Source organism: Rattus rattus, chromosome 4 (genome assembly GCF_011064425.1).
Source record: "Rattus rattus isolate New Zealand chromosome 4, Rrattus_CSIRO_v1, whole genome shotgun sequence".
Classification (NCBI taxonomy): domain Eukaryota; kingdom Metazoa; phylum Chordata; class Mammalia; order Rodentia; family Muridae; genus Rattus; species Rattus rattus.
This window is the reverse complement of record NC_046157.1, coordinates 3,481,193-3,506,666: the sequence shown is the minus strand read 5'-3', so window position 1 is coordinate 3,506,666 and position 25,474 is coordinate 3,481,193. Positions and strand designations below refer to the sequence as shown.

The following is a 25,474-nucleotide window of genomic DNA, read 5'->3' as shown; positions in this document are numbered from 1 at the left end:
CAACAGTTTGAAGGATGTCAACAGGTTATTGAAGCTACCTAGCCTGGTATTGTAGCTTGAGGCAGAGGCTGTACCAAGTGGGGTGAAGTCTTATTAACAGGTTTTAGGGCTATAAGAAATACACAGAGCATCCTCTTATCCATGGGGGGGGGGCATTCCAAGACAGTAGACGCTGTAAACTTAAGGGGGTGCCAAGCCCTGTTTGTTACTGTGCATACACACCTACGGTAAGGTTAGAGGTCACATAGACAGTGAGAGGTTAACGGTAATGAAGCCAGATACACTGCGACAGAATCAGGAGATGCTCTACCTTACTGTAGGCCTCAGGGACCTCAGTAGATTGTTCTCAGCAGATGCTCCAGAGTCCCTGGCATCACTGCTGTTGCACTTTGGGGACATTTAGACACAAGCTACATGTGTCAAATGAGTAGGAGATGAGTAAGCTGAGGATTCCATCCAAGGCTGGTAAGAGCAGGATAGTATAGTTACTAAGTTGGTTAGTGTGAGAAAGTCTCATAGCCCAAGCTGGCCTTGAACTGGCTGTGTGGCTGAGGATAACTTGAATTTCAGATCCTTCTAAATGCTGGTATTGGGTACATATAGGTGCCCTGTGGTGCTGGGCTGTACTGAGCTACATCCTGACCATTTTAGTTTTGTTTTTATATAGCTTGGCTAGCCTAGAACTCACTATGTAGACCTGGCTGGCCTCAAATTTAAGATCCACCTACCTCTGCCTTCCCAGTACCGGGATTAAAGATACCACCACACCCAGCTTTTTAGTTTCTGAGATGAGCCTCACTGTGTAGCCAAGGTTGGCTTATCTTGACCTGAAGCAGTTTACCTGCCTTGCTCTTCCAAGAGCTGGTATTACATGAGTCCCCACACTGCTAGCTGTCAGTGGTTTATGGAATTTAATAATTTTGGACTGTGGATAGCTGGGAACATTGTAAGTCAGCCCATTGTGGGGAGTGCTACCTTCTACCTCCGTCGTAGTCCTTCCACCGCTGCTGCCACTCTACACGTACGTTTCAGTCCCTCTTCCGCTCCCCTAGGCTGTGAGCATCAGGGGCCACTCTAGTAAAGGAGATCTGCCCCACCTAAGACTTCTCTAGAGTCGCTTCCATGACCAGTGTTTGCTATTTTCCTACAAGGTTGTGGCAGTAGAGTAGTGTGGCTGTCTCGGTACTCTACATACAACATGAGAGTACTCAGGCCCAAAGGACTTCTGCAGTGGGAGCTGAGTCTTGGGGCCTCCTGAGGGACCTAGAGGTTCAGAGCTTTCTATGTTATGGGCTGTAGGACAGGATTAAAGTCCAGGCTATAGGTCGGGTGATTTAACTGAATTGTGTGCCTAATACAGAGGGCCAGCTGGATGCTCCCTGAGAGCTGAAAGGGGTTTGTATCCACTCTGCTCCCCACTGTGAGGTTACATCACCGCTTATCTTACCAAAGCTGGAAGAACTCTGGGTGACCCTGTGCTGCATCTTCTGGCATGGAATGACCAACAGAACAGAAAATCCATCACTGAGAGAAAATCCATCACTGTTTATGCTGTTGGAAAGTGGCTTTCAGCAGTGGGGTGGCTGCGGGGCTCTGGGTTCTGGCTGTACAGAAGGAGATAGCAGCAGCCAAGGGAAGAAGGCCCCCAGTATCTCGATATCCGGAGGGGTTGAAGTTGGAGAAGAGCCTCTGGACTGGCAGCACATTGCCCAGGCCCTTGAATAGGCTTCAAAGTAGATGTAGCCTTGTCCAGTGGCTGAAGCATGCAGTGGAGTTCTTACTCAAAACACTAAGGCCAGGGGAAGCCAATGCAGAGGCCTACCCTGCAGCATCCTTGGAGGGCTGGTCCACCTTAAGCAGCTGCGTCCTGGCGCAGGCAGGTGGGCTTTTCTGGTGGTGAGCGTGCACCACCTTTCTAGTCAAGGCCAATGCTGGGTTGCAAGCACTTTTCACTAGGATACCAGCCTTCCAAAGGTGTTTCTCGGTCTCTTACACACGCCCTCAATCAAGCCTGCAGCCTGAGCAGGACGCAGAGGAACTCAGAGACCTCTAACTCTTAGTGTGTGGAGGGCTGCGAGTTGGGTAAGGTTTGGATAACCATGATACCCCTACCTTGTCATAGCAGTCTCCCTCACATCCCAGTGACTGCCAGGGGACCTTCAGCCTGCCCCGGGACTGTGCTTGGGGAACATGTAGGCCCAAGAGAGCTCCCGGGTTAGGGCCTGCGGCAGCATAAAACAAACAAACAAACAAACAAACAAATAAATAGGAAGGGAGATAGAAAGAAAGAGGAAAAAAGAATATGCTTCCCGTGGTCCTGCTGGTCCAGATGGTCCCGGCGCGTGCGTGCGGCGTCCGGCTACCCCGCAAAAGAGGAGTTGGCCGCCCGGCGCTCCGCCCTCGTCCCGCCCCCGCCGCGGCCCTGCCGCCGGGTCCACCTTAAGGGGCGCGCTGACATCAGCGCGCCGCCGCCGCCGCCCGTGGGGTGGGATTTCCTCCACTGCCGCTGCCGCGGATCCTGCGCCGCGTCCAGCCCGCGCGCCCGACCCCGGCCCGACCCGGCCGGCCCCGCCCGCCCGGCCCGGGGAGGATGCGGCGGCGCGGCGCCCAGGATGCCCCGCAGCCCCGGGACGCGCCTCAAACCCGCCAAGTACATCCCGGTGGCCACGGCCGCGGCGCTGTTGGTTGGCTCCAGCACCCTGTTCTTCGTATTCACGTGAGTCGGCGCCAGGTCCAGAGCTGGTAGCAGAGGGGGACGCGAGAGGGGCGGGTGGGCGCACGGGCCCCACGGGGGCAGTGGTGGGCTAGGCGGATCAGCAGGTTGCGGCGAGGGGCTGCGTCCGGGTGCCTGGACAGGTGAATGCCTGCCTTTGAGCGTTCTAGCAGGCCCTGGGTGTGGTTGCAGCCCTTCTTTCCCTCGGGGCCTTGGAGGGGGACGCGTGTCACTTACAGACACCAACCTTCCTGGCGAAGGGTTGGGGGAGTAGGAGCTGTGAACCCCCACGTCGCAGCCCGCATGTAAAATCAACTTATTTCTATGATTCTCGCGTAGGTGTGGCCTGCCCCACAGCCGTGGCTGACCACTCCAGCCTGCCCTCCCTAAGCACAACACTAAGAGGCTCCAGTACCTACACTTCTAGGCCTGGGGGACAAAAAGACCTCAGAGGCTAGGCCACCAGTCGTGGGGAGGGAGCACTCTTGCCAGCCTGGCACTCAGCAGCTCCAGCCTTAATTTCTTGACACGGCTGGCTCATAGGTCACGGGGTTGTGGTGGTCAGTCTTGAGAATCTCTGACCACTCGTTTCTTTCTACAATCTCAAAGCCTTGACACAACTCAGGTGACCAAAGGGATGGCCATTTGTTTCCAAGTGGGACAGTCCCAGATGTAAGTGAGCCTGAGCCGCCCTTTTCACTTTGTAGAATCCTATAGCAGGCTTTGTAGGAGTCTGAATTCAGTGTCTGTTGTGGGAGGAGAGTCCTTACCTGGAGGCTGGGGTTGGGTGTTTGCCACGGCTGCAAAGAGCAAGATTAAAAAAGGCCTGTGTGGACGGGCTTATTTCTGGCTCAGAGAGAGTCTGTGTGTTCTTGTCACTCAGATGTTGTGGACTGTGGGATAAGGAAGGGCTTGGGGAGCTAAGACTGGAGGGACACATTTTGGAAAATTCAATCTTCCAGAGGTCTGGAGTGGGTTTTGTTTCAGGGCAGGGAGGGTGTCTATGTCTTTTAACATAACTCTAAAATTAAGACATGCAATGTGGGGATAAGTTTTAAGAGGGATTAAAACCATCTCCCCCTGCTTTTCTCTCCTCAGAGGACTTACATAGTTTCAGAGGGTCCTTCTGTGGTGGTTCCTGGGAACTTGACTCAGCCTCAAGCTTTGGTCTCTGAGGTTGCTACTGTTTTCCTGGGCAGTGCTTCCTCTCCGTTCTTGAAGCTAGAGTTCTGGGGCCATGCGTGTTGGTGCTCTTGAAGTCTGGGATTCTCTGTAAGGGACAGCCACTCTGACTTGAACTGGCTGTGCGGTTGGCATGACTTGGGTGCTGTTCAGTCTGTGTGCAAACTCATCTGCCCCTTGGGTGAGCCCATGAAGTGTGGGTATGGTTGACCTGACTGCCCCACTCAGGTGGTTCTGTTCTGCTGGACAGCTGTGCTGATTTGGGACATGCCAGTGTCCAGGCAGGTCTGGTGGCCAGCCTGGAGTAGGTGTCATTTTCAAGATAGGATCCTGATCCTCTCAGTGCCTCCTTCCTGCCCTGTTTCTGGCTTAGCCCACTGATACCTCAGACACCAAGAAAGGGAAGAAGTCCCTCAGTCTACCTTTAGGGCCTATGTCAGGTTCTGGAACTTCACCTGGGGTAAGTGACCCTTATATCTCCTCTGTGAGTCTGAGCTGCTTTTCTCAAGATGCCAAGAAGAACTGGATAAGTCAGGAAAGGGAAGACTGAAGGTCCAGAGACTCCTTTACAAACCAGCTCACCAGGAAGGTAGTAGGCCCAGCAGACATTCAGGCTTCTTTCTAGAATAGGCTGGGGGTAGGCAATGTGTGGGATTTGGGGTGAACTCCCTGGAGGTAGGATGGGAGTGAGCCCCTTTCCCAGGAACCCTCCTGGGCTTCTGCTGATGTGTGTTTCTCTTTGTGGTACAGTGCCAAGCTGGGTTTGGTGCTGGGATGGGTCCAAAGGCTTCCTCCAGGCAGGCCACCCCTCAAATCCACTTTTCAAAGGGACATGGACAATGCCTGCTGGAGGGATTGCAGTCCAGTGGCCAGCCCTAGAGCTGTTAGGTCATTTGGGCACCCAGGGTGGTCAAGCTGGCTCAGGTGGGCCTGAGCTCTCTGCGGGGGTAGAAGCCCAGTCTGGGACAGTAGACTGTCTGGCTCTGGCCCCTGGCAGCTTTGGGGACCTGGGAAGAAGGCAGTGACTGACTGGAGTATCATGGGAGGGAGACTAGGTTTGAAAACTATGCATTCTCCTGCTAGTGACAAATTACTGCTCTTCTGAGCCTGACTCTTCCTGTCCAAATGTCTAGGGATTGGACCAGGTGGGTGTAGCTGCTTAGAACTCCAAAGTGCCTTGGGCGTCCAGGGTGAATGGCTGCTACTGTGGGCCCTGGGTGCCCCACAGGCCAGGGTTAATGAAGAACTTGATTAAAATAAAATGTCTGAGTAAAAATTTTCCATTTGACATTTGACTTTGGCAGATATTCTGTCCCTGAAGTCACCCCCTTACTGGGTGGTGTCTCTCTGCTGGCCTACGCCGGGCTCCAGACGTCCACTTGGGTGGGGCACACAGTGATGGCTTGTGTTCCTGCCTGACTTACTGTTGCTCAGGATGCATCTTAAGACCTTGGGTGCTCAGAGCCCCAGAGCTAGGAACACACACACACACACACACACACACACACACACACACACACACACACACACACACAACACACACACACACACACACACACACACACACACACACACACACAAACTCAACACACACAACACACAGTCACACACACAACACCAACACACACACCAACACACACACACACACACACACACACACACACACACACACACACACACACACACACACACACACACACACACAACACAAACACCCCCAAACACAACCAAACCCACCACCACACCAACACACACACACACACAACAACAACACACACACACACACACAACAACAATATATATCTACACACACACAAACAAACATATATACACACACACACATACACACACACACACACACACACACACACACACACACACACACACACCAAACACACAACACACACACACACACACAACACCGACACACACACAACACACACACCACACACACACAGCACTCAACACACACACCACACACAACACCACACACAACACACACACACACACAAACACAACACCCCACACACACACCACACCACACACACACACACACACACACACACACATACACACACACACACACTCCACACACAAAACACAACACACACACTCACACAACAATACTCAACACACACACTCACACACACAACACTCAATACTCAAACACAACACACTCACACAACAATACTCAACACACACACACACAACACTCACAATACTCAAACACAACACACTCACACACAACACAACACTCACACACACACCACACACCACACAACACTCACACATACACACCACACACACACACCACACACACACATACACACACACACTCACTCTCCTTAGCAGGGCTTGAGCCAACCAGGAAAGGGTCTTTAGGAATGTAGCAAGCAGAGCCTTCCTGCTCATGAAGGCCAGATGCGGGTTGAGCCCATCCGCTCCGGCTGCCCCCTGAAGGCCGCGTGGGGCTGGCCAGGTGTGTCTGGTAGGCCCAGGCTGCAGAAGATGTTCCCCACAGGCAAGCACTAAAACTAAGTGGAGGACTAAGCACACAGGTACCTAGTGCCCCTGTCTGTAACATCTGTTGAGAACGCTGGCACGTCTTCGAATGTTCTCCCGTGTCTCTGTGTCCTCACACATCCTTCAGGCTTCAGTGGTCCTCGGTGTGCTCATGTTTGCTCTGTGCTTGGGGGCAGTGGGAAGCACACAGAGGCGGAGAGCTTGCCTGAGTCCTGTGGTAGTAGGCAGCTGATGTTGGTTAGAAAGCCTGGGAGGAGGGTACCACATGGTCATCTTCACATGTGCCCACATTCACGTTTCTGGGCATGAGCAACTCTGCAGGTACGTCTGTATGGTGTGTGTACCCGTGTCTACATGCAAGTCTTCCTGTGTGTGCCTGTGTCTGCAACTGTTCCTTGTTCACATATGTGGAATGGTTGTGCTTTCGTGTGGTTGTGAGCTGTTTGTGCTTCTCTGCCTTTCTGTGTGTACCGTGGAGTGTGGTTGTGTGTACATGTGCTTGCGTCCATGTTTCTGCATGTGTCAGTATGTGCTAGCTCCCCATGACCCTGTCTCTGCACACAGGCTTTATAACTCTAGCTGGACCTTATTCAGACTCTGGTGGGGAGGCCAGAAGGCCCCCAGCAGCACCTAGAGAGGACAGATGCTTGGCACGCATGTGTGCACACACACACACACACACACACACACACACACACACACCTGGCCCCTGCTACATGTTTATGCAGGTGGTGCTTGTTCATGCGGAAGCTGCCTAGCACCTCAGTGTCATCGAGGTGTCCCACCAGTGCAAACAGCCAAACCTGGCTCAGGACTGCCCCCTTGCTCCTCAGATATCTCACTCAGGGCAGCTGTCTGGCCCATGTGGTCCGCTAAGGAGCTAGAGAGGCAATACAGAAATACAGGCCGTCCGGCTGGGAGAACACTCCAGCCCTGGGAGCTAGGCCCTTTCTACTTCATAGGCCGTGTACCCCCAAGGCTAGCCGAGTGAAAACTAGGAGGTAGCCTGTCCCCAATGCCTGCGGTCTTTAGCTTCTTGTTTATAGGAAGGACGGCAGTTGTCCTCACTTCCTCGAGGATAACCAAAGACATGGCACTTCATGTAGGATAGATAAGGTCTTGTAAGGACTGAACCTGTCTAGCCAAGCCTGGTCTTCCCATGCTTGGCTCCCTCCACATGTCTCCCCTTTACAGCATCCCCGTGGCCCCGCACTACTTCTGCAGGTGGCACTAGGGTTTGACATTATGCTTTTGACTTTGTAGCATGGGACCTGAACTTTCACTTTTTATTGGTGTGCAACTAGCCCCTCTCACCGGACATCACAGGGAGCTGGTGTGTTCTACCCAAGTCAGGCTGGAGGGCACCCCATCCCTAGAAGGCTTGACTGCTTCACTCAGAGGTGTCTCTCCCTTACCTACTGAGTTCTTCACTGCTGGGCTGTGAATCTCATCGTAGGGTACCACTGTAGTTTTGCTGAACAGAGTGGATTGGAGGTCACAGACATGTTTACTATGCCGTTTCTGTCAGAGATGGAGAGTGTAGAGTGAATGCTCCAGGCTGACAGGTTGGGTGTGATCTGCCCGACCCTCATGGCTGTGGCCTGTGTTGTCATGCTGTATCTCCATGCTGGCCCTGGAAAGAGGATGGGGTATCATGGCTGGTGGCCCCATGGAGGGTGCTGCCGTGGGAAGCAGGAGCTTTAAATAGCCTCTTGCTTTCCACTAAAAATAGTTCTGCTGCCATGGAGGTGGTTGCTGGGGCGGCGGGCCTGGCTCCTGGCCAAGGCAGGCGTGGGCGCACAGTGTGGACTGTGCACTCGGGTGGTGGGTAGCTGCAGGCCCTGCAGGCGGCCACCATCATTCCATCTTGTGGTCAGGGCAACCATGAGGGAAACTCCACTAGCCTGGCTCCACAAAGGACCAAACATAGGCCGGAAATTAAACCCCTATGTGTGCCCCCACCACCTGTCTCAGCAGCCAGTGATACAGAAGGAAACATTGTTTCCTGAGGCCAGAGGAGCTTCTTGAACATAGTGAGTGGATTTTGGTAGCCATTACAGGGTCAGGACTGGGGGTCCAAGGCCCGGCATGTCTCTGTGGAGGTGATTCTGGTGAGGATCTGTGAGGGCTGAGGCAGATGTGTAAAGCCCTTACTATGAAGCTACACGAATGAAGGCTTCCTGGAAAATGGAGTTGGAAGGGAAGCCTTGGCTCCAAGTGCTGTGGGATGGTGAGAGACCGGAAGGGCAGAAGTGTGTGCTTTCCCAGTGTTTCAGGTCTCCTATGCTGTCACCTAGCAAACAAGGTTAGGAATAGGGTCTCCCCAGACTAGAGCTGTGCCCTCCAGGAAAAAAAAGGAGGATGGCTGAAGCAGGGTTGTGACTCTCCATACCTCAGCTATGTATCAGCACAGCTCTAGCATGGCCTGAGTCAAGCTGCTGGTAGCCCACTGACCTCTGAGTTCTCCTGTCTGGGTATGGTAGCCTGGGCAAGTTACAAGTAGGCTGGCTTAGCTCTGTGGCCACCCCAATCCCTAGGCTGATAGGCCTCTCTAGTGATTTCCTCAGCTGTGAATTGTGTTCCAGACATGGCCCTAAGGTTGCCAGGGTTGGAACTAGTGCAGGGAGCTCACACCGGGCATGATGGACACAGCCAGGGAGTAGCGAGGGCTAAGATCTGCCTTGTGTGCCTGCCTGGTGGAGGTCCGGTGGGCCCAGACGCATACACGTGGCCGTGTCTGTCTCCTTCATATCCCCGGCTCTCTGTTCCGTTGTCCATTGCAGGTGCCCGTGGTTGACAAGAGCTGTCTCTCCAGCTATTCCTGTCTACAATGGCATCCTCTTCCTCTTTGTCCTGGCCAACTTCAGTATGGCTACCTTCATGGACCCCGGAGTCTTCCCCCGAGGTAGGGCCCTGTATGCGGCAGCTCACCCGCTCCTTGTCCCTGGAGCGTAAGTGGCTGATTTGGGGTTCTTGGTGGGTGGGCTGGGCAGGGATTAGACAGGTCCTCTCCTGCTAGGACGCTCACCTCCCTGTACTCTTGTCACCCTCCTGGGCTCCCGACATTCAGCGGACGAGGACGAGGACAAGGAGGATGACTTCCGGGCCCCACTGTACAAGAACGTGGACGTGCGGGGCATCCAGGTCCGCATGAAGTGGTGTGCAACATGCCACTTCTACCGTCCACCGCGCTGCTCACACTGCAGCGTCTGCGACAACTGTGTGGAGGTGACCGCCCCCGCCCTTCCCCTCCTCTCCCCCGTGCCCAGGCCCTACTGCCGCCTTCCGCGAGTTCTGACAACACTGCTCCTGCCAGGACTTTGACCACCACTGCCCCTGGGTGAACAACTGCATCGGACGCCGTAACTATCGCTACTTCTTCCTGTTCCTGCTGTCACTCAGCGCACACATGGTGGGGGTGGTGGCCTTCGGCCTGCTCTACGTGCTCAACCACTCGGAGGGGCTGGGGGCCGCCCACACCACCATCACGTATCCTTGTCTCCACGTGGCCCTCGGGAGCACATCCTGGGGGGTCGGCGGGTACACGAGCCTTCCGGAAGAGTCGCCGTGCTTAGACGAGAGGGGGCCTCGAGACCTGTCGCTGCAGGGGGGGAGGGGGGGTCGTCGTGTTCTTGCCTCAACTGTTGGCCTTAACAGGCCAGCATGGCTGTCATGTGTGTGGCTGGCCTTTTCTTCATTCCTGTCATCGGCCTCACTGGCTTCCACGTAGTACTGGTCACCCGGGGACGCACCACCAATGAGCAGGTGCAAACCCTGTGGGCTGGGCCTCAGGAGCCCTCACGTGATGTTGCTCAGGCAGCTGTGGGAGGAGGGACTCAGGGTGTGGGGCCATGGCTGCCCATCCTGCTGTAACACTTGCAACCCATGAACACTGTAGCCACCAGCTCAAGGCCTGGGAGTGCTATAGCTTCCCGCAAGGGCAGGCACGGATAACCTGGGTGTAGGGCACTGTTGGGTCCACTTTGCCCACACTGTCTCCCATGAAGACCACTTCTAAGGACCCCACCTACCTTTGCCTGTCTCCCTGCCTGTCCTGGGTGGTCAGGCTGGCTGAGGGGACCCATGTCCACAGGTGACTGGGAAGTTCCGCGGGGGTGTGAATCCCTTCACCCGAGGCTGCTATGGGAACGTGGAGCACGTGTTATGCAGTCCCCTGGCGCCCCGGTGAGGCCCGGCCTGGGCACGGGAACAAGAGGCCTGTTCTGGGTGCGGGGTGGGCAGCCTCGGACCCTCAGCCTGGTTCCTTTCTGCTCTGGCTAGGTGGGGCTGGCCCTGCCCTCGTTTGTCCTGGCCTGTCTGTCTGGCCGCTGACCTCTCCCCCCTGGCACAGGTATGTGGTGGAAGCTCCCAGGATGCCGCTCTCAGTGAGCCTAAAGCCACCCTTCCTGAGGCCTGAGCTCCTGGAACGAGCTGTGCCCCTCAAGGTCAAACTGAGCGACAATGGGCTGAAAGCTGGCCGCAACAAGGTGGGGGTCTGGACTGGAACAGTAAGGTTGTGTGAGTGGGACTGTGGGGTGTAGGGGTGGGGACAGGAAGAAGAGGTAGAGGGACGAGGCAAGCTTTATGCATGTGTCCAAAGCCACAGGAAGATGGGCGTTAGTGGCACACGTCTAATCCCAGCACTTGGGAGGCAGAGGCAAGTGGATCTGAGAGTTCAAGGCCAGCCTGTCTACAAAGTGAGTTCTAGGACAGCCAGGGCTACACACAGAAACCCTTTTTCAAGACTTCGCCTACCACTGCCCCCTCTTCCTTAGTCCAAGGGCAGTCTAGACCAGCTGGATGAGAAACCTCTGGACCTGGGACCTCCACTGCCCCCCAAGATGGAGGCTGGCACCTTTGGAAGAGATCTGAAGACCCCAAGACCTGGCAGTGCTGGTGAGGTGGAGGGCAGCTGAGGAAAGGGACATGGGCTGGCTTTCATGTCATTCCATGACTGTGATCCCTCTTCTCAGAGAGTGCCCTGTCAGTACAGAGGACCAGCCCCCCAACACCTGCCATGTATAAGTTCCGGCCAGCCTTCTCCACTGCTCCCAAGACACCCTTTTGTGGACCTAGTGAGCAGGTAAGTCCAGGCTCTGCCTCTGGGAAGGCCCCTTCCCTGGAAGGATCTGCCCCCTGGTGTCCTGTTCCCATTTTTGTGCTCCTGGCAAGGCCATACTTGTCACAGAGCTGTCATGTGCATGCTGGCAGGACGCAATCCTATGAGCATGCTGAGCTGGGGTCCCTTAGAGGGGAGCAGGTGAGACCACCTTGGCCTGGCCTCTCTGCGTCTGTACTGGCACTGCCCCACAGACCAGGAGGGCAGCTTCCCCCTCTAGTGGCTAGGATGTCTGGAATTCCACCATTAGTCATTCTGTAAGGCCCACGGGAACCCTCAGAAGAATTGGAGGTTTGTTGGAGAAAGCACATTTATTTTCATGAGTTGAGTACTTCTTTGTCTTTCACTGTGGAACAGTGAGCAACATGGAGCAGCCTGTGGAATGATCCAGAACCCTGAGTGTTCCCAAAGCTGCCACCCCCTAGAGATTGCCTGAGAGACTAGTTCCACACCTCTAGACCAGCTCTGTCCTGGGGGCCTCCTTCCTGTCTAGGCCATTGGGTGAGAGTGAGCCTGGGCACCTGCGGACAAGGGTCCGTCCTGGTGGCAATGTGGTATAGCCCTGCTGCCCAGCAGGGGAGCTGTGTAGACTAGGATGGGCTCCTGTGACTGACTTTACCCCACGAAGGATTTCACAAGGCTGCTTGAGTGCACCAGGGCAAGTTATTCTTAGAGGCGTGGGAATTCAAGGGGCCCGTGGCTTGGGTCTAGTCACAGAGACTAAAGAGGGACCTCTACCTGTGCTGTGACTGTGGCTGCTTTGGGTTGGAGAGGCCCAAGACCATAGACCTTGTGTCTGGAGAAGCCTACTCTGGCTTTCTGCTACAAGGCCTCACTCTTGGTGGCCTTAGGGTCTGTGCAGCCTTTTAGCGATGGTGGGGTAGAAGCAGGTCCCACACCAGCTTCCCTTTGGGGGTCAATTCTGGGATCACAGTGCCAACTCTTCTGTCCCAACTTCCATCCATAGTAGGCGTGGGAGGGGTAGGGTGTATGAGGAGCAGGGATAGGAGTCTCCTGTTCTTGGTGCTCTAGGGTCAGGTAAGAGGTGTGGTGTGTACAATAGTGAGAATACCCTGTCCTCCACAGGTCCCAGGCCCTGACTCCCTTACTCTGGCCGATGACAGCACCCACAGTCTAGACTTTGTGTCAGAGCCCAGCCTGGATCTCCCAGACCATGGGCCTGGTGGTCTGCATCCTACCTACCCTCCCTCCCCACCCCTCAATGCCACTGATGCCTTCTCAGGTGCCTTACGCTCCCTGAGTCTCAAGGCTGCCAGTCGGCGGGGTGGGGACCACATGACCTTACAGCCACTGCGCTCTGAAGGTGGGCCCCCTACACCCCACCGTGGTCTCTTTGCTCCTCACGCACTGCCCAACCGAAATGGCAGCCTGTCATACGACAGCCTACTTAACCCTGGCTCACCCAGTGGCCACGCATGCCCCACACACCCCTCTGTTGGTATGGCCGGCTACCATTCACCCTACCTGCACCCTGGGCCATCAGATCCTCCACGGCCCCCACCCCGCAGCTTCAGCCCTGTGCTGGGCCCCCGGCCTAGGGAGCCCTCTCCTGTGCGCTATGACAACCTGTCTCGGACCATCATGGCCTCTATCCAGGAGCGCAAGGACAGAGAAGAGCGTGAACGGCTGCTGCGGTCCCAGACTGACTCACTCTTTGGCGACTCTGGTGTCTATGATGCACCCAGCTCCTACAGCCTGCAACAGGCCAGTGTATTAACAGAAGGTCCCCGCGGCTCTGTGCTGCGCTATGGCTCCAGGGATGACCTCGTGGCCGGGCCTGGCTTTGGTGGTGCCCGCAACCCTGCCCTGCAGACATCATTGTCCTCACTGTCCAGCTCCATGAGTCGGGCACCTCGGACATCCTCCTCTTCCCTGCAGGCTGACCAGGCCAACAACAATGCCCCAGGACCCCGGCCTGGCAGTGGTTCACACAGGTCACCTGCCCGTCAGGGCCTGCCTTCCCCACCAGGCACCCCCCGATCGCCCTCCTACTCGGGCTCCAAGGCTGTCGCCTTCATCCACACGGACCTTCCGGACCGGCAGCCCTCACTGGCTATGCAGAGGTGGGTGCCCAGAAGTATAGATGGGTTTCCCCGTGCAGGACCTCTCATGACCCGGTTCTCCCAGCTCATCCTGGAGACCCATAGGTTTTCTGTAGGGACAGTACAAGGTAGCTGAGCCTTGCCTTGCCTTCAAGGCCCCTAGTTACCCGTTTGGGAAGGTCTGGGTCCAGTATGCATGTGGGAAGACAGACTTCGCTCAGAGGCCTCCTAGAGGGTTTCACTCGGGTGTATGGACTCCTACCTTCCCAGGCACGCTGTCTCCCCCCTGGTCTTGATACATGCTCAGCATGCTGAGACTGGGGGATATTCCTCACCACAACTCATATGGACTGAGCATGTAGCCCCAGATTAGCAGGGAGCTTCCATTCCTCAAAGTGGGGAAGGGCAGGTGGGACCCAGGTACCTGGCACTAGCTAGCATCATTGTTTTGGTCTCAGGTGAGGCCCGGGAGGAGACTCTGTTTAGGCTGTGTGGCTACCAGGTTCCATAGGGCATCTCTCTGGGGAACAGTAGCTCTGGCCAGGCCGGGAAATAAGAGTGGTACCCCTCATTTTCCTGAGAAACTAGTGAAAGAGCTACGTGTCCACTACTGGATTTCCCAACTTCAATCCCAGTGGGCAGGTAGAGCCTGCAACTCAGGCTAGCTGCTCTTTGGCTGATCCAACTGGGAGAGATCAGTGTACCCACGAGGGTGACAGCAGTTCTGGAAATGTCTATCCTGTGACAGCATAATCCTAAGGACGAGGACTGCAGGGTCCAGGACACAGGGCTCCAGTCCACATCTACACGTGTCCTATTGCCCACCGTCCTGTGTTCACTGTGTGTGCATGTGTGTGTATGTGCTTGTTTTGATGCAGGGATCACCCTCAGCTGAAGACCCCCCCAAGTAAGCTTAACGGGCAGTCCCCGGGCGTGGCCCGGCTGGGGCCTGCTGCCAGCCCCATGGGGCCCAACGCCAGCCCTGCCCGGCACACGCTGGTTAAGAAGGTGTCCGGCGTGGGTGGGACTACGTACGAAATCTCGGTGTGAGAACTGACCACTACTCATCTGCTGTGATTCCACGGGGACCAGGACCCCCACAGCAGCTCCCCAACCCTATCAAGTTCTCTGCCCCAGGGAGGAGGCTACCCAAGCCTGCTGTGGACACGTCAACAGGAAAGAAAGCCTTGCCTCCACAAGCTTGTGCTCCGGCCTCAGCCTGTTCATCTACTTATCTAGTACTCACAGGGCAGACGGATCCAAGGCTGTGAGCTGTGATGGGGACCTGGACTGCCTGTCATCAGCCAAGCTCAGCCCTGCACCCTCTTGCCCTCATCCCCTAAGGCCAGTCCCCAACAGTCCCGTGGGCCCGCCCACTCCTGTCTGGATGGGTTGCTCAGCCCTGTTCTCCAGCTGCTCCTAATTCATGGCCTTTCACTGACAAAGCTGGTCGCTTGTTGCTTGGCAAGGCCTATGCTTTACAGGGGGCGTAACCCTGGCCTGCTCTGGGTTGGGATGGATGGATGAACAGATGGACAGATAATCCAGCTGTAGCAGGTCCCAGCTCCCTCTGTTCCTGTCTTGCCTGGCTGGTGGGTTCATGTCCCTATGTCTGTATGCTGTGCTACCGTCCCATGTCTGATGTTAGTGCTTGGCTGCCACTGCTCTTTCATCAAAGCCTTAACTTCTGCTTTATGCTCTTGTGGGAGGTGATGGGGGGTGGGGTAGGCCAGAGCAGAAAGGGGGCCAGATGCTGCCCCAGGGACCAGCGGGGCCTAGAGCCCCTCCCTCTCTCTCAGGCCTTCCCTGCCAAGCTGGAGAGTCCTCACCCCAAAGCATACCGAGTTCCCAGCACTGGCTTGGCCAGCGCAGCTGGAAAGCACATCAGGGAGGGGTCAGTTCTTCCCCTGGCGTCAGGGACCTGAGTAAGCACATGGCAGCGTCTGCTTGCATTGTGTCTGTTTTATGTTTTTATATTTACATCTATATATCTATAATTTTATTAAAAAAAAGGAAAAATCATTTTGATCCTTTCCTTGGGCAAGGCTATGACTGTGGGAGCAGGGAAGGGTCTCAGGAAAAGGGTTGGCCAACTGGTACAGGGTAGCACATTCCTCTTGGACATTTCTGCTGGCGTGCCAAGTCAGGCCTAGTTGGTAATAGGCCTTCTGCTGGTGAGTTGCAAAGGTCTCTTACTCCCTGGCTGTCATGCTGGACAACAGGGTGTTTGGTGAAAGGCTAGGACCTCAGCTGCCTCCTGGGACTCTGAGGCACCAAAGGGCATCATAGGGCAGGTACAATCAATGGAGGCTGCACATGAGGGCGACGCCTGGCCGAGAACCCCACAGAAACTACTGTACTTGAGAATGCCCTCTTCCCTGCTGTATGCCAAGGGAGGAATTAGTTCAGAAAGCCACATTTTTCTGAGCTAGTGCTCAGAGCAGAGCTGGAGAAGGCTAGGCTAGGTTCAGAGTTTCAGGGAGGGGAGGTGTCCAGAGCCTGGGTAGGGGGGGCCCTTAGATCTACCCCCTGCTGACTTCCACCTTTCTGCTTCTCTCTCATGGATATCGGCCAACAGGGGGCGCATTGGCAGCTGTAGCCGTGGATGGGGGTGGCGTGGTCCGCCTAGGGGGACTCCTGGCCTACACCTGTGCCACCTTGGCCATCCTGAGGATCACCCGCCGCTGCGGGCCCCCTGGAGCGTGGCTGCTGGGGCAGCCCCCCGTGGGACCATCTGTCGGCTCCATTCTGCTGCATCCAGCCTTTTCCCCAGCCTCTCAGGTCCCTAACAGGACACTAGTAGGTGGCTCTAGGGCCATGGACAATCTTCTGGGGACCCAGAAGACCAGGCTACTGTAGAACTTTGGAGTCTGGCTGGATGATACATCGGTAGCCTGGGGATCCCTGCCCCGTTCCCTGTCAACCAGCCACATCTTGACTGATGAGTCTGTCAGGGCCCAGGACCCTGGCTCCAGGTGACCTCAGGAAGTCCCCCCACCTGCTGCAGGGGTCCAGTGCCCCAGTGGGGGTGGCCTCAGAGATACTGGCAACCAGCATGACCTTCACCCCAACCTCCTTACCCCTTCCAAGCACTTTAAGCCACTTCCTCTAGGGAGCCCAGGCCTCTGTGGATTGGGCTGGGGTGGGGGTCTCAGGTCACCGCAGGTTACTGCACTCCTCCACTCCACCCCAGACCCCTGAACAGATGCCTTAATGTCCTGGAGCTGCCAGCCAGCCTGGTGCACCATGAACCTGGTCCACCCTTCTCTGCCTCTTGCCTGCTCTGTCCCCAACGGGTTGTCTGTCTGCATCCAAGGGTGATACCTCTGGGAATACCCTAGCCTGGGGGCCTGGATGCCTCTGGGAGGAGTCAGAACAGAACCCCCGCCAACTCCTTTTTTTACACAGGAGCCATGTCCTGGGGCCCACGTCTGGGCGACAGTTCTGTGTCTCCCATCTGGGGCAGATCCACAAACTGTTTTCTGTTCTACAGGATTTCCCTCCTTCCAACTTCCCTAATAAATTTTTTTTTTTTTTTTGTGTTCACACCCACAGCGCTGCCCTGCCAGGTAGGTCCCCTGATTTTAGCCTTGGACAAAACAGGAGGCTGAGTTAGACAGGGACTGAGTTGAGGAGTCGAGAGCCCCTGCAGAGTTGACAAGGTAGCAATGGGTCAGCAGATTCAGGGCTCTGATTTCCGAGGTCCCTGGGTGAGTCTGGTCCAGGAGAGCGCTGAGGACCTCCTGACTCCCCAGCTGTAACTAGGGAAGACCACCTGCCATGTCCTCGAACTCCAGGAGGCCTTTGTGGAGGAATACACTTGGGAGAACATAAGAGCCAGGATCTGAGGCAGGGGCACCACCAAACAAACCCCTACCGCCAGGGCGCTTTACAAAGTTCCCAAACCTTTGGCCCACAAAGTCCCGGTTTCCATGGAAACAAGCTTACATGCAAAGTGTGTCATGACTGTATATCCAGCTGCAGGCCCAGCCCTCAGGACTAGCCCTTCCTCCACCCTTCTCTGCAGCTTCTGGTAGGGGCCTTGTGCCGCAGTGCTTTAGGCAAGGACCAGTAAGGCCCCTGAGCCCCTGGGGTAGCACCAGCCACCTGGCCTCCTTGCTGGGGCCACTGGGCTTCTGTTCTAGAAAGGCAGGAAGTCGTCCACCTCCAGGCGTAAGAAGGGACCCAGTAAGGCCCTGAGCTTCCAGACGTTGGCTCGGCTCAGCAGGGGTGGCACCAGCCCCTCGAAGGGTGTGGGGTCCACCACGTACACGTAGGCCGCTGTGCAGGCCAGCAGAGCACCCAGCAGCAGCCTCAAGGCCAGCAGCCTGCAGGCAGTGGCAATTAAGGGGTAGGGAAAGCCCATGGGGATGATCCTGGGGAACTGGGCTCTGCCCCGAAGTGACCTACCAGAGGTGGCCCTTTAGGCCCTCCGAACATCCCAGCTGTGGCCTGCCTTTCTGTCAGGGAGGGGGCTGGGTCAGAGCCTGTCCTCAGTACCTTGGGGACCCTGGGGGAGGGCGGGTCCCTAGCCCTGAGGTACCCACGCTAAACAGACTCCATTGTAGGATCAACCCAGCTGTGACTGTTTCCCTCCCCTTCCCAGGGATAATCATCTGTTGCAACCACTGGGCTCTAGCTCTGAGACCTGGTCCCTGGAGTCCATTCCTCAGAACCTCCCTAGCACTACCCCGGTTGGGGACTCTGGAATCAGCAGAGATGGGTGAGGACTTACCTCCATCAATTGCTGCTGCTTCCTGGCCTGAGTGCGGCACTGGGCCCTCTCCCTAGAGGAAGCACACGGTCAGGACCATGCAGCCCTTGCCCCCAGCCTGGCACCGCCCCTTTTGTGGGACTGAAGATCAGAGAAGGGTCCACCCCATCCCAACCTGGCTCAGCCCGGGGTCCCCGCATCACCCCAGAATCTCCAGCTGAATGTCTTCCATCTGTTCTAGTACACCTCGGATGTCCTTCTTGAGGTTCTAGGAGGCAGAGGACGTGAAGCCAGTCCTCTGGCCCATCACTGTGCCATACCCACTGGCTCTCATGGCCACCATCGCTACCATGGCCCTTTGACGACCTACCAGGAGCCCGGTGGCCTGGTTGTTCAGAGCCATGTGTACCTCGGCCACACCGTCCCACACCTGGGGGCAGGGAATTGGGGCCTGCATCACGTCCAAGGAGCAGGATAGAGTAGGGGCTCCCTCCCACCACAGGCCAAACGGGCACCTCAGTAATGGCCATCTTCTTCCTCTCAAAGGACAATCGGATCTGTTGCAGCTCACTCTGGGTGGGAAGGAGGAGTGTGGGCGCAGGAACCTGCTCTCTGCTCCCCAGGCCAAACCCCTCTCCCCAGGGCCCACCTGGGACTGCCGCACAAAAGACTCTTTCCCTGGGCAGAGCTCCTGCTGCCTTAACAGCTGCACAGGTGCCCTGTCTTCCAGGAGCTGGGTCCTGGCTGACTCGGGGGACTGTGGGAGAGCCCCTGGGTCAGGCCCAAGGCTGTGGACCGCTGGAGGTGCCGCTGCATGGGTCCGGGACCGCGTGTTCCCGCTTACCCAGGCCAGCGCTGTACAGCTCGAGTGCTCAGAACATAGAGGCAGGAACTGCTGCCCTGGCCCCAGGAGGGCCCCCAGCTGCTCCCGAAGGTCCTGGTTCTGCCTTTTCTGGGGGAGGGGCCAGAAAGACGTGGGGGGGGGGTGTCATCTGTTCTGGTTGCTTCTCAGGCAGGAAGCTGAAGCAGATGGGCTAGGGCAGGGACTCAAAGGAGCAGCTGGTGCCCATTGGCCTATGGGATGCACTCACCAGACTGTGGTTCTCCTGCTCCAGCTGCAGAAAGGATTGCTGTGCAGACTCTAGTGTCCCGCCCTGAAGCTGTGTGGGAGCTTGTCTGGATGAAGCCGTGGCCCTTCCTCTGGGAGGCAGGGTTGGGCATGGGCAGGGCCTGGGTCCTGAGGTGGGGGGTGCTGTCTGCCTGGGTGGCCCCTGCTCATGCCCTGAATGTAGGGGACAGTCCCACTCTACCTCAACCTCTTCTTGTCTGGCCCCTGCTGGCTCTCGAGCTCTCTGTCGTGGAATCTCTCCTTCACTTGACAGAAACATCCCAGGGGCTTCTCCTCTCATTCTGGGTCCCCCGCTCCCTATCCCTGGAGCTGGGAAAGGTCTGGAAGACTCTAATGACTGAGTGGACTGAAGGGGGAACAGACAGGGCCACCTTACAAATCCCTGACAGGGCTGATTCAGGCATCCTCCATGGTTGTTTGAAACTGGGGCTGGGGGATGCTGGGTGTGAGAATGTCCACAGGGTCCCAGGGGTTCTGGCCCCTCCATCGGTCCCTGTGACCCGTCCTGACCCCAGGTCCAGGCTCTGGCCTGGCTAACCTGCCACTCTCTTTGAAGGGACTTTGGATGTCACTCTGGCTCACAAGTCTACCTAGGTGACAGTCACAAAGGCCTGGGTACAGACAGGGAGGTCACAATGGGCTGGGGCTAGGACTGGGGCAGAAGGGAGGAGAGTGGGAGGCGAGTCCTGCCTCTGCCCAGTTCTCACTGGCCCTGAAGCCCTGCCACTGTCTTTTTCTCTCTCCATGTGGAGGAATGTTCATGGTGCCCATTCATTCTCAGAAGGCTGGCTCTGGAAAAAGCTGAGTGGGCCCTGGGAGAAATCACATGTGGCAAGAATGGCAGCTATCCCCCACTCCAGGTTCAAGCCCCTGTGCTATGTGTCCCTGTCAGGATCTAGCAGAGTAAAAGTGGCCAGCCACGATCACTGAGACGCCAGCCCTTAGATTATGCTCAGGACCAGTCAAGTTGCCAACGACCTGCTTCTGAGCCAAGCTCGTATCCAAGAGTCCGGACAGGACACACGAGGCTAGAGGCATCTAACCGGGACTTGGTCTAGCATATCAGTCTGAGGATGTTCTCTGCTGCCACTCCAGTGGGCTTGAGCTCCCTCTCGGACCCCAGAGCTCCACGCTGACACATGTCCTGCTGTTCACAGCTCTGGGTGCTCAGTGGCCAAGTTGCACGCTTTATTTATTCGCAGTGCCATCTAGGGTCTTTTGCATACAAGGTAAACATCTCTTCTCTGAGCTTCTCCCTGGCTGATTTTTACTCCTCCCCCCCTGTGTGTGTGTGTGTGTGTGTGTGTGTGTGTGTGTGTGTGTGTGTGCAGGTGTGTGAAGTCAGCACTGGATCCCGTGAAGCTGCAGTTATAGGTGGTTGTGAGCCCCCTGCTGTGGGTACTGGGAACTCCTGGACTCTGCTCATCTGCAAGGGCAGCAACTGCTTTCAAGGCTAAGCCATCTCTGCACCCCCATCGACGTCCCAATTTGGGGTACAATATTTCACTGATGAAATCTCTTCTGGTTTCCCCGCTTGTTTGAAACTCCCAGGTAGATGCTGGGTCACTTCTCTGTGGCTTGGATATTTGTATGTGAATTCCTTTAAGTCCCAACTCTCTCTCTTCCTTTAAAACAAATCATTTATTCTGTGGGCATGTAATTCATTTCTATTTTATGTGTATGTGTGTTCTGCCTGCTTTCATGTTTACCGCATGCATGCCTTGTGTCCATGGAGCTGGAAGAGACTGTCAGAGGAGTTTGAGGCAGAGTCTCTCACTGGGACCTGGGGCATTCTGGTTAAAGCAGAATAGCTGGCCAGTCAGCCCTGGATACATGTGCACTGGGACTGGGACTGGGACTGGGAGCCATCACCCCTCCTGGCTTTTTACAGAGTTTCCAGGGATCAGCCTCAGGTCCTCAGGCTTCTCTGCTGAGTGTTTTGCTGCTGACCGAGCTGTCTTAGCCCTTCTCTCTCACTTTATACACAGCCTGGTGCCATTCAATGACAGGGTGCATTCTGAAGAATTTGCCAGTAGGTGATTTGGCATTCGAAAGCACACGTGTGTAAGCCTGGATGGTGTCATATCCTACACAGCAGGGCCACGTGGAACCTGGGTGTGAAGAACCCACTGGCCCCTTGGTTGCTGAGTGGAGCGGTGTGAGAGGTACAAAGCACAAGATGGCAGAGAACTACCACAGCTTCTCTCAGCTGCCTTTTACAGTAAAGCCTTTTAAAAACACAGACACAAAGAGCACACTAAAGTAACCAAGTGTCCTATCGTAAACGTGTTAGCAGTCAATGCAGGCATTTATTGTCATTCTGCAGTACTGGGCTCTGTACCTTGCACGCTCCGCGCTGTCTTCTGTTGACCATGCAGTGGTGTGTTCTTGCCATTCCTAGTACAAACATGAGGGATATGTTATGTCACGATGCCGACAGCAGAATTAGTTGATGTGAGTTTCTAATTACCAACATTTTCTTAGCGGTGATGGGGATGACACCCAGGGCTCTGCACATGATAAGCAGGCATCTACCACTGATTTATACTTCCAGTCCTTGCTATTAAATATTCTGTGTGTCTGTCTGTCTGTCTGAGCAATCTTGATCACAGCTTCCCCTCCCGCTCCCTCCGTCCTGTTGCTCATACTTAAGGGACCGCATATTGCCTATAATTGACCAGAGGGTTATGCAACACATAATGTTTGACAACTTTGAATCTCACTGGTCACAGTTTTAACCGCTGAGGGTCACTGTGAGTCCCTTGATGCCTCTTCTTTCTCAGGGCCCCCTGTTCTCTTTTCCGGATGCACTGGTTTGGGGGAGAATAAGACCCTTTGTTGCTGATGTTTTCTCTCCTCCCTTATGGTTCTTTGATTCTGTTTACCTTTATTCTTGGCCTTGAGAGTCCCCAGAAGATACTCTTCTAACAAAACCTGCCTTTTTCTACCTCTGTGAAGGAGTTCAGAAAGCTAACAGGTGTTTTTTCTGTTAAACGGTAGAGATGGTCGAGGTCTAGGAAGGAGGCCTCTTGCCACTCATCTCTGCTCCCACTCTGATATCTGATATGATGAGACCTAGGGAGTGGGCCAAGTTCTGGTGACAGCTGCCATGATCAGTACTGGAGTACAAGCTTGCCCAGTCAGCCCCTGCTTCCCAGGCGGCTGTATCCCTGAGTTAGCCGTGTCCAACTTTCAGTTTGTTTAAGGCCCTTACGATCGATAGCTCCTCTCCTGTTGTCTTGCAGACCTGGAATGGATACCCATCAGGGGACACTGAAACCTGTGGCAGAAGAGCTGGTGTGCACTACAGTGAGAGCTCAGGTGGGGCCCAGCTGGCACACAAGCTGGAGTTCTACGTTTTTCCAGGATGGGATGCGTCTATACATTCACAGTACAGACAGAGGCTCGCAATCACACAATAGGAAGGGCCTGACGTTGCCTCAGCGTGTCCTAAACTCTCAGAAGCTGCCTACTCAGGTCCCTGGAGGGTCTCCTAAGCCCTCTGCCTGTTTGCTCCTCTCTGGGGTTTCATGGTTACCAGGGTATGATCATCTCAGAGCCCAGGAGTGCCCTTGGATGGCATTTACTATGAGGTGTATGAAGGAGTAGCTGACATTGGTGGTAGTGGTGTCTTCATCCTATATTCTGAGTCTGCAGGCTTGGTAAGAGCCCAGTAGACACTCAGGATGTTGTCCTGTCAGTGCCGCACAAAGGCTGTAGGCTAGGGTCCTCAGGTTGGGCCACACTTGCTGAGCAGCCATGGGAGGACTGAGGGTGTTCAGGTGCTCATATGTTCTGAGACCTCAGGTGCCCATCTTACCCCGGAACCCGATGTTCTCTGATCACCTTACCTTTGCTTGGGTGGTGCCCTATCTGGAAGGCTGGTTTCTCTCAGACAGCCCCGAAGACGCCTCCCCTTTCTCCATGGTCCTTGTATGCTCTTGAGCTCCACAGTGTCCTGAGAGGTGAGGGAGTAGGAGAGGAGAGCCCTGGGTCCGCAGCGTAGCCGGCTCTGCCTTGAGCAGGAGCTGTTGCTAGTGTTAAATGACCTACAAATCGGGGAGGGTGTTGGGTCAGGGTGAGGGTCCGTGTGAAGCCCCAGCTTCATGCAGAAGGGCTGAGTCTGCACTGGGCGGGGCCCTGAAACGATGCAGACTCACAGACACACAGAGAGTGTGGGACACTAGAGTGTGCTGTGAGGAGCTAGAGTGGCCCTAGCCCCTGTTGCTAGGCAGCATATTTCCCTGGACACCAGTTGCCATGGCAGCCGCTTCCTGCCCATGTTGCCATGACACCCAGATGGCCTTGAGCTTGGAGTGGTGGTAAGGGGTTAGCTATCCAGACACACTCACCACCACCCCCCTTGCTGGTGCTTAGGGGATGCTGAGGAGACAAGAGGGGAGAATGGGCTATGCTGTCTAGAGCGTCTTGCCTACAGCTGGCCTGAGATGAAGTCAGGGGCCATATGAGCAGATTAGCCTCTACTCACTGTGGCCTTGAAACTCACTGACCCATCCTTATTTCAGGGCCTGAGTAGAGCTCAGAGTCATAGAGTCAGCCACACCCATTTCTGTGTTTTTAACTTGGGCTCCTGGACCTTACCCACCCAGTCTGTTCTCTCCACTTGCAGCCCTAAAGCACTCTGCACAGGACTAGAGGATCCTATGGCCCCTGGATGACTGTGCCTGGGGTTTTGCAGGCATCCCTGGAGCAGCCTTGGATCACTCTGTCACATGGGTCTCTGGCCAGTCCTTTCATCTCCTTCCCCAGACCTTGGGTGTGGCCTGGGCATGAACTCTCCTTTGCTCTGGTAGCGAGGAAGGTGACACTTGGCTCTGAGTCATGGCCTGGGACCTTCCAGGTGTCCTTAGGCTCATAGCCAGAGGGGGCAGCTGAGGGATGAAGTGGTCTGTGTGACCAAGTCACCCCAGGGCCAGAAGGTAGGGGCTGCTAGGCCTCTGTCCTGGCAAAGCAGACATGTGCTGCTGAAATCTGTGTGGCCTTCGTAGCCCTTCCCCAGTCTTCAGAGAGTGGGGGTGCAGAGCAAACTGAGGACTGGGCGGTGGGACCACACTGCTAGCTTCGTGCTCGTGCATGTCAGGATTGTGGAAGGCTAATGCAGGCTCCTCCAAGGCTGCTCCAGGAATGCCTGCAAAGCCCCATGAGTTTGAGGTCAACCTGGGACACACAGTGAGATCCTGTCTCCATGTCTTAGCCCCAGAGAAGGCACTAGGTGCCTGAGGTCTTCTGGGAGTCCCCAGTTCCGGAGGTTAAAGCTCCAGGAGGGAAGGTACGCCCATGGGGTGCCCAGTACTAGACATGGCCTCTGTGTTCCCAGAATGTATGTTATGACAGGCTGTTTGCCCCTCTCTTCTGTGGTCACTCTCCGGAAGCCACTGCTCACATTTTTAACTTTAATAATCAGAAAGGTAATATGAATGCTCAAGACATCCCTGGTGGAAGACACAGTCCCAGTGGACAACCATCATTCCAGGATGCTGGAGGCTCTGAGGCCTTACGCTGGGAGCACCATGCTCCTGTGCTCCAAGAGGTTGCTGGGTGTGAGCACCCCTGCCCAAACCGAAGCCCCCTCTCCTTTCTTAGGAGTCAGATCTCTTCTCTTGTTACTTCCAGCCAGACAGTGGTGCCAAGAAAGTTCCAGGCTATAAACTCCAAAGGCCTATTTCTGTATCCCGATGACACAAAGACCCTCAGGTTAAGGTGGGACTGTGAGAAATGAGGGCTCACTTTAAGCTGCCAAAAGCTGACCTCTGGTCCGATGCTGATGGCAGGCAGAGCAGGAGTAGGCTGCAGTTCTTAGACTTGCCACCAGATGGCGCCTCAACCCTGCACCAGGCACAGATGCTTGGGATCCAGCATCCAGAGCAGACAGGCTAGGAAGAAATTGCAGAGTCCACCAGGCTGAAACTTGTGCCAAGGAAGGGACAGAGCAGGCACAAAGCATCCACCCCGACTTGGATCTGTGGTTTCCACGAGGAGTAGCCATGCGATCACGGGGTTTGAGGGTGCG

General features: G+C 55.6%; 2 protein-coding genes and 1 long non-coding RNA gene across 4 annotated transcripts; 1 reads left to right on the top strand and 2 right to left on the bottom strand.

Moving 5' to 3' along the window:
* Positions 1-2,506: 2,506 nt before the first annotated feature.
* Zdhhc8 (zinc finger DHHC-type palmitoyltransferase 8) lies at positions 2,507-17,152 on the top strand. 2 transcript variants are annotated; one of them, XM_032899898.1, is made up of 11 exons: positions 2,507-2,716; positions 9,202-9,323; positions 9,489-9,646; positions 9,735-9,907; positions 10,081-10,183; positions 10,512-10,603; positions 10,770-10,905; positions 11,194-11,314; positions 11,392-11,501; positions 12,624-13,621; positions 16,179-17,152. In XM_032899898.1, exons 1-11 carry the CDS (start codon positions 2,613-2,615, stop codon positions 16,387-16,389), a joined length of 2,328 nt encoding a protein of 775 aa, XP_032755789.1. In that variant the 5' UTR covers positions 2,507-2,612; the 3' UTR covers positions 16,390-17,152. The 2 variants fall into 2 exon arrangements, with proteins under 2 accessions (XP_032755789.1, XP_032755790.1); XM_032899899.1 differs by lacking the exon at positions 16,179-17,152 and adding an exon at positions 14,479-15,622.
* A 589-nt stretch (positions 17,153-17,741) lies between these two features.
* Positions 17,742-20,105, bottom strand: Ccdc188 (coiled-coil domain containing 188). Its single transcript, XM_032899900.1, has 9 exons — positions 19,406-20,105; positions 19,159-19,266; positions 18,964-19,071; positions 18,830-18,886; positions 18,685-18,744; positions 18,518-18,582; positions 18,336-18,387; positions 18,011-18,060; positions 17,742-17,928 (listed from the first exon to the last, which is right to left on the bottom strand). The coding sequence occupies exons 1-9, from the start codon at positions 19,928-19,930 to the stop codon at positions 17,742-17,744; spliced, it is 1,212 nt and encodes a 403-aa protein (XP_032755791.1). The 5' UTR covers positions 19,931-20,105.
* A 1,611-nt stretch (positions 20,106-21,716) lies between these two features.
* LOC116897784 lies at positions 21,717-23,631 on the bottom strand. Its single transcript, XR_004387626.1, has 2 exons — positions 23,295-23,631; positions 21,717-21,840 (listed from the first exon to the last, which is right to left on the bottom strand). It is a non-coding gene; the product is annotated as an uncharacterized LOC116897784 (long non-coding RNA).
* Between the last annotated feature and the right edge of the window lie 1,843 nt (positions 23,632-25,474).

Bases quoted from the DNA above. Each gene is read 5' to 3' on its own strand.
- Zdhhc8 (XM_032899898.1), top strand. From the start codon at position 2,613: ATGCCCCGCAGCCCCGGGACGCGCCTCAAACCCGCCAAGTACATCCCG. The intron at 9,647-9,734 runs GTGACCGCCCCC...TGCTCCTGCCAG, and splicing joins TCTGCGACAACTGTGTGGAG to GACTTTGACCACCACTGCCC. The intron at 10,184-10,511 runs GTGCAAACCCTG...CCATGTCCACAG, and splicing joins GACGCACCACCAATGAGCAG to GTGACTGGGAAGTTCCGCGG.
- Ccdc188 (XM_032899900.1), bottom strand. From the start codon at position 19,930: ATGGAGGGGCCAGAACCCCTGGGACCCTGTGGACATTCTCACACCCAG. The intron at 19,267-19,405 runs GTGAGTGCATCC...CCCCTCCCCCAG, and splicing joins AGCAGGAGAACCACAGTCTG to AAAAGGCAGAACCAGGACCT. The intron at 18,887-18,963 runs GTGGGCCCTGGG...CTTCCCACCCAG, and splicing joins CTTTTGTGCGGCAGTCCCAG to AGTGAGCTGCAACAGATCCG.